Source organism: Humulus lupulus, chromosome 4 (genome assembly GCF_963169125.1).
Source record: "Humulus lupulus chromosome 4, drHumLupu1.1, whole genome shotgun sequence".
NCBI classification, from domain to species: Eukaryota; Viridiplantae; Streptophyta; class Magnoliopsida; order Rosales; family Cannabaceae; genus Humulus; species Humulus lupulus.
The window spans coordinates 172574142-172586541 of NC_084796.1; the positions used below are offsets into that span (position 1 = coordinate 172574142).

The 12400-nt window shown below is 32.3% G+C and overlaps 1 protein-coding gene across 1 annotated transcript; it reads right to left on the reverse strand.

Annotated features, from left to right (window-relative positions):
- Positions 1-10370: 10370 nt before the first annotated feature.
- On the reverse strand, positions 10371-12134 carry LOC133832672 (TOM1-like protein 3). Its single transcript, XM_062262984.1, has 5 exons — positions 11770-12134; positions 11568-11646; positions 11233-11331; positions 10999-11119; positions 10371-10537 (listed from the first exon to the last, which is right to left on the reverse strand). Exons 1-5 carry the CDS (start codon positions 11877-11879, stop codon positions 10371-10373), a joined length of 576 nt encoding a protein of 191 aa, XP_062118968.1. The 5' UTR covers positions 11880-12134.
- Positions 12135-12400: the final 266 nt, after the last annotated feature.

Here is a 12400-nt window from a genome sequence, read left to right on the forward strand (position 1 = left end):
TGGTTTTGGCCATATTCAAGCCGAATGTGCAAGCACCTTGAAGAAGAAGAATAAGAGGAAGAAAGGCTTAGCCACAACATGGAATGATCAAGATTCAAAAAGCAGTGATGATGAAGAATCAAACAATCTTGCTTTAATTTCCTCTGTTTTTTCTTGCTTACCTTTTTCTGTGCAGGAGAAATAAAAACTAGTATGTTTTAATGGTTTTGTCTCATTACCTGATAATTTGGATTCTAAATCCAATACATTTGAATTAGACACTGATTCACTACAAGAGTCTTACAAATAGATGTACTCTTAATGGATGAACGTATGTTGTGAAAATAGTATAGTGATAGGTAGCAATCTTAACCTAGAGAAAAGAATTGAGGAACTTCAAATCTGTGTGACCAATTATTAAAATGGGATTGGATTAAAGGTAATGAAATTAAGCATCTTTCAAAAGAACTTGATTATAGAATAAAGGATGTTAAGATGCTTAATCCTGGTTCTACGATTTTTGATGATGTTTTGCGTGCAGGTCAAAATGCTAGAAACTGTGAAGGAATTGGGTTGGATAAATATAAATCGAAAGAAAAGGTTGTGGTGCTTAAATCTAGAATTTTGCTTGTTTGTCACAACTTTGCTTTTGTAGGTTCTACTCTTTCATCTAAGGTCTTTACCTCGCAAACCAATTCATTAGTCAGAAGAAAATCAGGTGAAAGAAAAATTGTATCCAAACCAAAAACAAATCAATATGTTCCTATTTTTCATTTATGTGGTGTTAAAGGTCATATCAGACCAAGATGCTTCACCTTGTTGAATCTGTTCAACACAAATTACTTAAAATCAAATAATCCAAAGATGATGACATCCACAAAAAACTGTTCCAAAAAGGTTTGGGTAAAAAAGAGGGAAATGAAATGCTTGGTGAGTTTATCCTGTCTTAGATCATGTTCTTCTAGCGCTTGGTATTTTGATAGTGGATGTTCTCATCACATGACAGGTGATAAAGCCATCATAATTGACTTTAAACCTATGAGTTGTTGTGCTGTTACTTTTGGAGATGGTGTTGCAGGAAAAGTTCTTGGAAAATGAACTTTAAACATTGAAGAACTACCAAAGTTAAAAAAATGTTCTTTTGGTAGAAGGACTTAAAGCTAATATCACTAGCAAAAGTCAAATATGTTATCAAGGATTTGTTGTGAATTTATCTCTTGATGAATGTGTGGTCCTTGATAATAAAGGAAATAATATATTGAAAGGTTTTCGTTCTATTGATAAGTGTTATACGTTGTCACAAATCATAACTTGTCATTCGATTGTGAAAAAATCTACTGATTTATGGCATGAGAAACTTGGACAATTTAACATTAAGAATTTGAAAAAACTCTCAAATGCAGGTCTTGTTCGTGGGTTGCCCAAATTGGGAAAACAAAGTATAGGAAAGTGTGAACTATGTCAATTTGGTAAGCAACTCAAAAAGACACAAACAGGTATCTCAGAAATTATTACTTCATAAGTTCTCGAATTACTTCATATGTATCGCATGGGTCCCATTGGGGGTTTTATGCTCTAATTAAAACTCAATTTATTTGTATTCTCATTTTAATATCAGCAAAAGAATAAAAATCATCTTTGGCTTGGTAATTCACTTTACTCACATGTTTTATTTTTCTGATTATTGTTTAATATAACCTTCTATTAAATCTTGAGCATATAACAAATCATATTTATAGTGATGTAATCACAGTGGAATATAAATATGATTATATGTTAAAAAATAAGTTAGTCTTAAGATTAATCAGTGCACATGATATACACTTACTTGCTAATCTACAATATAATCTACTTACACATTGTAGTGTTATGTCATTTCTAGAACCTTAGCAAAGTAGTGTATAGCACCCTATTCTATTACTTTGTAAAACGTCTCTCGTCTCATAAATAATTAGAAAATACCATTTAACATATGAAATTCAGTGGGGCCTTGACAAAACATGCAAGTTGGGTCCAATAGTTTAAACTAAAAATAAAGTGTTCTTATGCATCATTTAAAGAAAAATAATATTTAATTAAGTCCTGCAGATAGGTTTAACACTAAGATCCATAACATAACTCTTTAAAAGTCGATGCTAATGTTCATCGTTTATTCGTTCATACGATACCCCCACGCCATACACACCTAGACGTCGGAACTCCCGACATCATTGCGCGTGCCAAAGAGAAGCCTTATTTATTACCTGAGAGGGGGAAGTAAGGGGTGAGCTAAAAGCCCAGTAAGGAAGTACAAACAAAAACAACAATATTCAAGGAAACACAATAAGAACATATTCATATCGTAAAACTCATAGCATATAATACCATAGCCATATCATATTCCTTTCATAATCATATTGTATCACCTTCATAATCATACATCATAATCACACATCATAACCATACATAATTGTAACGCCCTACTACCTTAGAGCCGTTACTAAGTGAGGTTAAAATGTGCAATCAACTCGCCAAACGAGGTTTTTAAAATAAAAGTGTGATCAAGTGACAGTTTAGGCTGTAATCTTTAAAAAGTACTCTATTTCATTAAAAGTTCAAGAGTTTAATATTTGGGATCCCATAACTCAGTTTATAAAATATTTACAACCCAAAGAAATTTTATAGGTAATTAACCAACAAAACTAAGGTTTGTACAGCCATTCCTCAAAAATATTCCCAACCAAAGCAGTTGGGCAGGCCGAACATGTACGCGCCGCCCCCACGCTCTCCGCACTCATGGCTGGTTGACTTTTTCTTTGCCCTTACCTGCAACACAGAGCACCCGTGAGCCGAAGCCCAGCAAGAAAACTCAAACAGTACATAACATATGCATAATGTACATTCAACACAGAAGATAGCTCATATCTAGTCAGACAGTCCATAAAATCTAACACATATACGGCCATGCCGTCCCAGAAGCGTTACCAAGGTCTGGGATCTCGGTCTACACCGTAAGAATATCCCATGTATCCATTGGGGTCTCACCCTAACCACGAGCACTCTATGAGCTAAGTGGTATTCCCGGCTCCACTGCCGTTCCCGGCCTTTGCCGTTCTCGGCCCTTCGCCGTTCCCGGCCCCCTCGTCGTTCAATCTACTCTTACCATATTTAGCATTCTCGAATAACAATCAAACATACAATCATTCATATCTAGCTACATCCTAGCAATGATACAATTTAGGGCCGCGCCCTGCAACCATTCTATGGGCCCAAGCCCTGCTCTACGGGTGCTATAGTTTTCTTACCTGTATCCTGAGCTTTCCGATGCACCAAAATCACGAGCACGGTCCTCTTGCACGAGCCCCTCCGAAATCATAGTCACAACACACATAAAACACTTTTAATACTAACCAATCCCAAAACCTCTTCCCGGGACCAATCCCGTACTCTTGGGACCCCTAATTCCCTAAAACAATGCATTGGAGCCATCCCCCGAGTCCCCGGGCAAAAGCCCTAAAAACACAATTTTTGGCTGTCAAAAATGGCCTAGGGCCGCGGCACTCCCTTCAAGGGCCACGGCGCCCAGTGGCTTTCCCCCATCCTGATTCAACCTCATGCTGCAGCGCCCAAGAACAGGGCTGCGGCGCTCCTTCCACTACAAGAAAAAATAGTATTCATAACACTTAAAAACTGCTAACCGGGACTATTGATAACACTTCTGAAAATGCTAACATAGCCCCTGTTATTAAAAGTCCAGTGTTTTCTATAACAGTATTTGAATGTTATGTTTGGTGTTATCTTAAACTATTCAATAACACATTTTTAGGTGCTATAATATTCAAATGATAACATTTAGATAGAGTTTTTGGTTATAAATTTGAAGTTTAATCTTATACTTTTTTCATAACACTTTTCAACTGTTACATTTGATTATTTTGATAACATTTTTAGTTTGTTATATTATATAAACCATAATGATTTTTTACGCTTATAATATGTTTTTAAATCATAACATATAGTAATTAAATTTTAAATTTTATTTTGATAAGTATACTTATATGGTTTTTTTTTAATTAAAAGATTTTCATTATTGTATTTTGATAAAAAAAAATTCAAAATTAATCATAAAATGTAATTATCAATAGATTGATAAACCATAAGTATTACATTAAACAATAACTAATTCAAACCATGAATGTGTCTACTTCATGAGATCTTAATTCTAACTTAAGTTTGAAAGCATAACATAATAAAGTTTTATAATCTTGAACAATTTTTACTTCAAAAATGAAAAATAGAAACATTACAAGATACACAAAAGTAAACGAAACTTGCTCCATCCTTCAATTCATCATCCTTTGTGCACTTGTCTTTGTTGTGAGTCCATTTGCTTAGCTACAACAAAATTTAAATAATTAATGCTTCAACTTAAAGTTATAGTAAACTAAAAGAGTACATAAAAAAAGTTAATTACCTAATTATAACTTTATCAGCTGGCCATGTAATTATACTACCTATATCATCTTCTATATTAGACATAATTGTTGAAGGCCTCCATAGAAATGCATCATTCTTTCTCACAAGATCTATCCCCACTTTCATAGCACTATGCCCAAGAGGAACATGGTGAACCTCATCCTTTGGGTCACTTGAAATAAAATAACCTTCTGCAACAATTTCTCCAGATCCAATCCAATCTAATATTTTGCATTTGGAGCCATTGATTTTAATGCAGATATTAGTGAAATAACAACTATAATTGATACTACAACTCAAACTAATCCATACCTCTATAGGTGTTTGGCTAGAGTCAGAAAGTTTTAATGACAAACATATGCCCCCAATCCCATCATAATAGAGAGGTACCTGCCAAGAAAGAGATGAGGTTAACCATACAATCTACAACACAAAAATGATTGGTGCTCACAGATTCATAAGTAAATTCACGACATAAAAAAATAAGCCTATAAACAGAACCAATACAGGGGAATATTTATCCCCAAGAGATTAAAATGGCCATGGCACTCACATGGCTTCAACAATAGTTGAGTATTTTTAGTTAATAAAATATAAAATATTAAATAGATCTTAATAAATACCTAAACTATAGCCACTATAAAGAAAAAATAAACTTCATTCACACAAACCAAAAGAAACACAACTAATTGGGCTTCACTCAAAGACACATAGATATTGAATAAAACATTTCACAAATCCAAATTTTTAGACAATCAACCCGAGCTCTGATTTAATTTTTTTTATTAATTGTCTACTCAAACTACTATTCACTAATCTCATAAAATTGTATTGCATTATTATTTTTATTTGAAAAACAGAGAAGAAGATAAGACAATGTTAGCACCATATACATATGTATGTATACATTTTAGTATTGTTATTATTATTTGAAACTCTTATTTTAGTGTGTACAAAATATATTTAAAAAGAAAGTCACCGCCCCTATAAATGTGCACAGCAAGCAGGAAAATCATAAAATAAAAAAAAACATAAATATATATTATTACATATATGGTGTATTCATATATCCACTTGATATCTTTTTGATAATTTTGTGTAGTAATGAATGTTGATAATGCTATAGTTTGTGCTAATATAACTAGTTTTACTCAGGGTTGTACTGCAACAGTGCTTTTGGTATGGACTGATGGTGCTGAAAATTTCTTTGCACAATGTGCAAATGTGGGGGACTCAGCATGTGTTATGAAGTACGTATCATGTTATATTTGTCTTCCTTAAATATATCTCTGTAAAATTAAAATATCATGAACCAACCCAACCAGCAATGAAATTCAAATAAATCACAAACTCATAATAAACTTAAGAAATTGATGAAACACACTAACGCACACATGATCATGACAATGAACTTATGATGTTTTAATACAGTTTAGTAACTACTTTCACGTATCATGTTATTTTTGTCTTCCTTAAATATATCTCTGTAAAATTATTATTGTTTAATACTTATTAGATGTTGTCCAAATATAATTATAGAAGTACCTGCATTGTAATTTATACCAGCAGCATGATAATTTATACTGAATATGTTTAATTGTAGCAGTGCCAATGGGAAACCGATTAAGATGACGGAGGACCATAGAGTAGTTAGTCATACTGAAAGATTGAGAATGGAAGAAAGAGGAAAGCAACTGAGAGATGGGGAAATACGATTATGCGGTACTTAAACTTCATTTTTTTTGTTTTTGGACTACCATAATCTTAAATAAAGAAGTAGTCACTTTTTGCCTCTTCTTCAGGATTGAATCTTGCTTGGATGCTTGGAGACAAGTTTCTTAAAGAGCAAGATGCTCGGTTCAGTTCAGAACCATTTTATATATTGGTTCTAGTCTTTGTACTATTAGAAGGGATAATGGTTTTTGTACACAGTTATAGACAGACAGTTTCCTTCATGTTTATGTTTCTGGATCATAATTTTGATTCTATTTTCTAATATAAATTTCTAATTCTATTGTAACTATCAATTTTTCTCTTTCTTTCCTTTGTGCCTAAATATAGTGAGGCTTGGACTCTACTTTGACTCTCAGATGATTCTCTTCTATGGATGAATATTCTGCTGAACTATAAAGGTGTGATTTAGTTTGGTTTTAGTATTTTAGCATCTGACTATATAAGGTGTGATGCAACTATAGTGGTCAAGATGTATATGAATTATAATGGGTTTCTTTTTATTAAATCCATAATAGTCTACTTATATGCACTGCAAATAACATATGCCCATGCATCAGAGCAATTACACTTGATAATTGAAATGATCTATTGCAACATCTAGGAACTACTATATAGGAAAAGTTTAAGCTGCTACATGTTGCAGTATTTGGTTATTCTAAAAATTACTAATACTATCTGTAGGAATTGGTTCGGTCAGCTATGCTGACCTGTTCATTTCAGTCACTAACAACTTAACTGTTTTACTCTTCGTAGTAATGTTAGTTAAGTATAATTGTCTATAAATAGACATTACATTGTACATGTTATTGTTAATGACAATTTACATTGTATTAGCTCTGTAATCTTGTAAACAAACTGATATAGAAGGCTTTCAAGATTGTAATGTGGATTGATATTCAGCAATAAAGAATGTGGCTATTTCATTCAAATTCTCTTCTTCTTCTCACCTCTGTTTTTTAATTTTCTCTGTCTAAAGTTCTATAAGATTATTCTTAAGCTATTTGATCAATTGTATTTGATTAAGGATTCACAACACTATCAGCGGAGATGATTATAGTCATAATCATTTTGATCCATTTGCACTCAATACTTGTTATGCACATGTATTGAAGATCAAGTTAAAGTTTGAGCTAATGGACCACACCGTTAATTGTTTTACGATGAGTAGTAGTTTGAGGAGTAAGAACCCATTGATGAGTATATAGAGAGAGAGATAAGACAGAAATATAATATTACTGAGAAAAGCTCCTATTTGTCCATACGAAATGGGGCAGAAAATGCAACTTATTCATTATCTTACTCCAAAGGTAACAATCTCAAAACCAAATTCCATGATACCAGTTCACTATTCTCTTCTCTTCATAGATTTCATTGGAAAAACAAACTGGAATACCATAAAAAGTTTAGTTTCCTGGGATACAAACAGAACATTAAACTACCATGTGAAAATGACTTGTCTTGACCAGGGGAAAACTACAATAAAAAACTTCAATTATTTGTATAGTTTTTATATAGAAGAAATATATTTATTATGAGAATCTCTCTAATCTTTCTATTTAGTTATATAAATATTATATTCTTAATAATTTTTTTTTGATATAGTATTAATGTTTGTTTGTTTTGCATAATTTAATTGGGAATCGTATGAGTTATGATGATTTTTGTATATAAAGCTCGATCTTGACTCTGTTTTTGTTTTTGTTTTGTGGTGTCAGATATCTATCTGAGCTGCTTTCGGAGCGTCTCAAGCTCAGTCCATTTGTGGCTGTGCTTCCATATTGCTACAGGTTATTAAACCAGGGTGAGTTTAGGTTCTACAACAACATAGTTTTTAAGTTTGCCATTGTTACCCCACTTTTCCCATAAAGTTAAGGGAAATTCTGATTTTTGGGATACTTTTTAATCTTCTGTGCTCATGGGGTTTCGATAAGAGTTAATAACATGTAAATATTGGAGCCATTGTGTCTTAATGGTGTGTAAAACTAAGTTAGTGTTAAAATCATTACTGAGTGACTTTTCTCTTGGACATGAATGCACAGGTTCTTGTAAACTCAATTTTGTATTTTATTCTTTCTTTTCTTTAGGAATATTCTGCTGTATTTCTGTTGGCCAGAAATGATCAAATTAGTAACTACAAAGTTAGCTAATTGGTGTCAGCATAGCAAAGTCAAGACACACTTTGCTGCTGAATTTTTCATCTTTAAAAGTTTTAAATTATTGTTTTTTCCATTGGAAGTTCAATGAAGTGGCAAAGCAACTGTTTCTTTCTTTTCACTGAAAACAACAGCGTCAGATGTTTTCTCCCCATAATGGCTAGCATTCTTGTAGAGTAAAGAGGAGAAATCTATCTAATGTTAAAAGGGGAAGTTTGCCTAAAAAATATGCATATTAAAGGTGTTATTATGTTTTTCATTGAGGTTTCAGAATTTTGTTGTCTATATCATGTGAGTTACAATACATCTTGAGAGGAGTAGTATAATCTTTTTGGGGTTATTACTAATTACATGTTGCCTAGAACCTGTATCATATTCCAATTGAGTTTTTTTTTTTTTCTTTTCTCATAAATAGTTCTTTTGTTAATGGGATGTTACTCTTTCTTTTGTATTTGGTTTTTGATGTATATATTCAAACTAAAAAATTTTATGTACTGGCCTTGCACTAAAAAATGTTTTACATTTTATTACCCAAGTTTTTGAATTGCAAGAAGCTATTTTTATAATTATTCTAATACATTTCCCCACATGGGTTTGGATTCTACTTTCAAATTTCTGTGAGTTTTTGAAGTTTATTAGATATACATCAAATAACTAACAGAAAATCAGAAAACATTTCAGCCATATTTATTAACCAACCATCAATCATTATCAATTCAAAATATTCAAACAACACACAAGTTTTCTTCCTTATCTCGCCGCAGCACACAAATTTCTTAGAACCTACTTCACTAAGACACACAAATTCTCAACCTTCCGTTATCACCGCAGTACACAATAATAATAATCTCAGGACCTACTTCACTATGGATGAATATCAAAGATATTCAAACTCATCTAACATTTGCAAAATATTTTAACAAAAATAAAAGAGAACATACTTCTTGAAAACTGCTACAAATAAAGTTCCTTCCAATTTGAAATCCAATGAAGCCACTAAAATGAAAGAAAATTTACATACCAATTAATAAACTATCAACATCATTCGACCTTTAATTAGGAGTCATCATTAAAAAAAATTACAACTCTTACAACCAAGAAACTATCCAAACCCACTATAGAGTCCTTGGAAACTAGAGCTCACAAAATAAAAAGAACAACAAAACTCTTAAATACAACGACAAGAGGCAGCAGAAAAACTAAATTGAGAAAGAAATAAATAGAAACAGCCATTTACTTCTCACAGGGGAATGAAAAGTTAACTTTTTCTCTTTTGTACAATGCACCCAGACATTTACTTGAGCCGTGAATTATATATATTTGACCCACAATAAAACTCTCCATTACATAAATTCGTCTAATAGTTATGCTATGTTCATAAAGAAAATTTAAAAAAAGTGCTACAATATGAATTCTTTGATAATGAATAGGAAGCTAATTGTACGGAACAATTTTGCAGTGATCACAAGATGCATAACAAAGTTTTTCAAGTTTACATCTGAGATAAAAAAATCGTCAACTTTTGATGTGGTAGTGATATAATGGTATTTCCTCACCCTTAATTTAAATAACTAAGAAAAAAATATGATAATTTAATGAGGTAACACTTTCGTGGTGATTGTCCTTTAAAGGTGAGATAAGGAACCGAAAAAGAGTCACGAAAAACTCTAATCAAATGCTAATACCTAGGTCTGTAAGCAGGGTTGTTAAGTGATTACCACATTTTTTCCCTTAGAATATTACTTGAACAAGTTCAATGATCGGGTGTTGACTTCAATTTTATTAGTATAATTACATTTACATGAGTCAGACCGTTACAAATCTGAAGTACAATTACGCATCAAAGGATGTATCTCCCACATAAAAATTCAATTATATTGAACATGTCCAGGAAAACATGGGTGGAAGGAGAATCATATCCCAATTTATTAATAAGAAAAAAACCAGTCTTTGCTAGAAATTTATTTTGCATCTATCTTGTGTTTAATATAAGAAAATAAAACCTAATAAGTACCAAGAATTTGAATAAATGTTTATGACAAAAAAAATTCAGTTGTCATCGAGACAGTACCTGAGGCCTGAAGCATCAGACTGTAAAGAGGCCTCAATAGCAGCATCATTGTATTCAGTAACAGGAGAAATTATTGGCTGGGTCTGGGGTGGAGTAAAGAATGGTACACTGCTCTCTTCTCGAGGTGGGAATTCAACTCCAGCAGCTTGTGATATATATTTATACATAGAATACTTAGAATACTTTATTATAAAAGTGAGTTAAGAAATCAAAATAGGTTCATTTCCAAATATTGTAGTAGCACATTAGGTATAAAAAATCTAAACAGAAAAAGGAACACATAAAATTAATACAACCCATCCAAACACAGACGCAAAACATTCATCATAACTTAAGCATCAATGACAACACTAAGGGATTTAACTTCAGCATATATATACCTTGTAGGCTAGTATAACCATGTATAACTAACATTCACATTCATCTGCAACCCATGCTATTGCATATCTCACATAAAGCAGAAAGCAAACAAAAAAGGTTGATCATATGATATTTACACTTTAATCAACTTAAATAAGCTTTTGCCCAAATGCCTTGGCTGACAAAGTAATTAACAAGAGAAAATTGTGTATCAAGCTTAACATGCTAAAATAACATTTAATAAACTAACAACCTTCAGTTCATTATATGCTGCATAGTATTGAGGATATCTCCCCTGAGGTCCCCCGAAGGCTTCTTGCCATGTGTCAATTAGGATTAGTATCTTTTCCCTCACAGTCAAGTCTGGCTGCAGAATTTAAACAATTGCATCGGACAAGTTAGATTTACTAGGAATGCATAGGAGAGATTCACGGTGAAAGGGCAAGAAAAACAGATAGGATCAGAAGAAAATTAGGGTACCTTCTTCTTTACTATTTTAACCATTTCATGTAAGATATCACGATCAACTATCTGCTGGAAAACACTCTCACCACAATTTTTGCTGAGAGTTTCTAAAGCCTAGATCAAAACATTCAATGAAAATTGTATCACAATTGAGCAATGGTTGCTTGATTGAAAGTAAAACATAGCAGCAACAACTGATTCATATAATAAAAAATTTAAGTTACATTTTGAATAAGAGAAACTTACAATGACTTAAAATGACATCATAATGAATATGACGAAAAACCCACATGTCAAACAAGTACAAAAAACAAATAAATATATTCTTATATGTATAAAGAAATACTAACAAAAAGAGCCAGAAATTGTATTTTCGGATTTTTACTGCCAAGACGCTTCTTGAGTGTCTTCAAGGCATCTTTTGCTTGCCTGCAAATCAATACAAGTATAATTTGGCTATAAAATTGGAAAGTAAATTTAGGATCAACAAATGTACAAAAAACAACAAAAGACATACACAAGCGTTCCACCAAAAAGATAAATAGAAAGTACCCAGGGTCCATGTTAATAATATCACATAATTCAATGTTTATTGCCCAGTCTGGACCAATCAGCATATCACTAGTTGCCCTCTCGGCGCAGGCTGCAGCATTACCAGCCATGTCTCTTCCCTTCAGTTAAGTCTCCTGTCCTCAAATTTTCCGTAAAACAAAAAAGACCCACAAATTCAATCATCAAATTTAGTTCAAAACAGAAGACGCAAACATATACCTATGAATGATCATCACTACTATTTTTGTCTAACCATTCTCAAATTCTATATATTAAATCCACCATTAAGACAAAATAATCCAAATTTGGGGATACAAATCAAGCGTTTGCAATTTCTGATAGAAATCAATTAAATTAAATATCCCACTCGCCAAAAAAGTGTCTAAATTATATCAAAATCACGAAAAGAAAACAAAAACTAGATAACGCCCAGCAACAACAGAAAGATGGTTAAACTTAAATACAACCACCTATGTAATGAGTACGCACAAAATATGTCCTAATAGATTATTTATAAACTAAATACAGAAAATACCAAATACACAACTTTAACCAAAAGTAAACAGTGCCCTTCTATGTCCAAATAAACATTTACAGATAATCTAACCATCTTCAAGGGGGAAAAACCAAG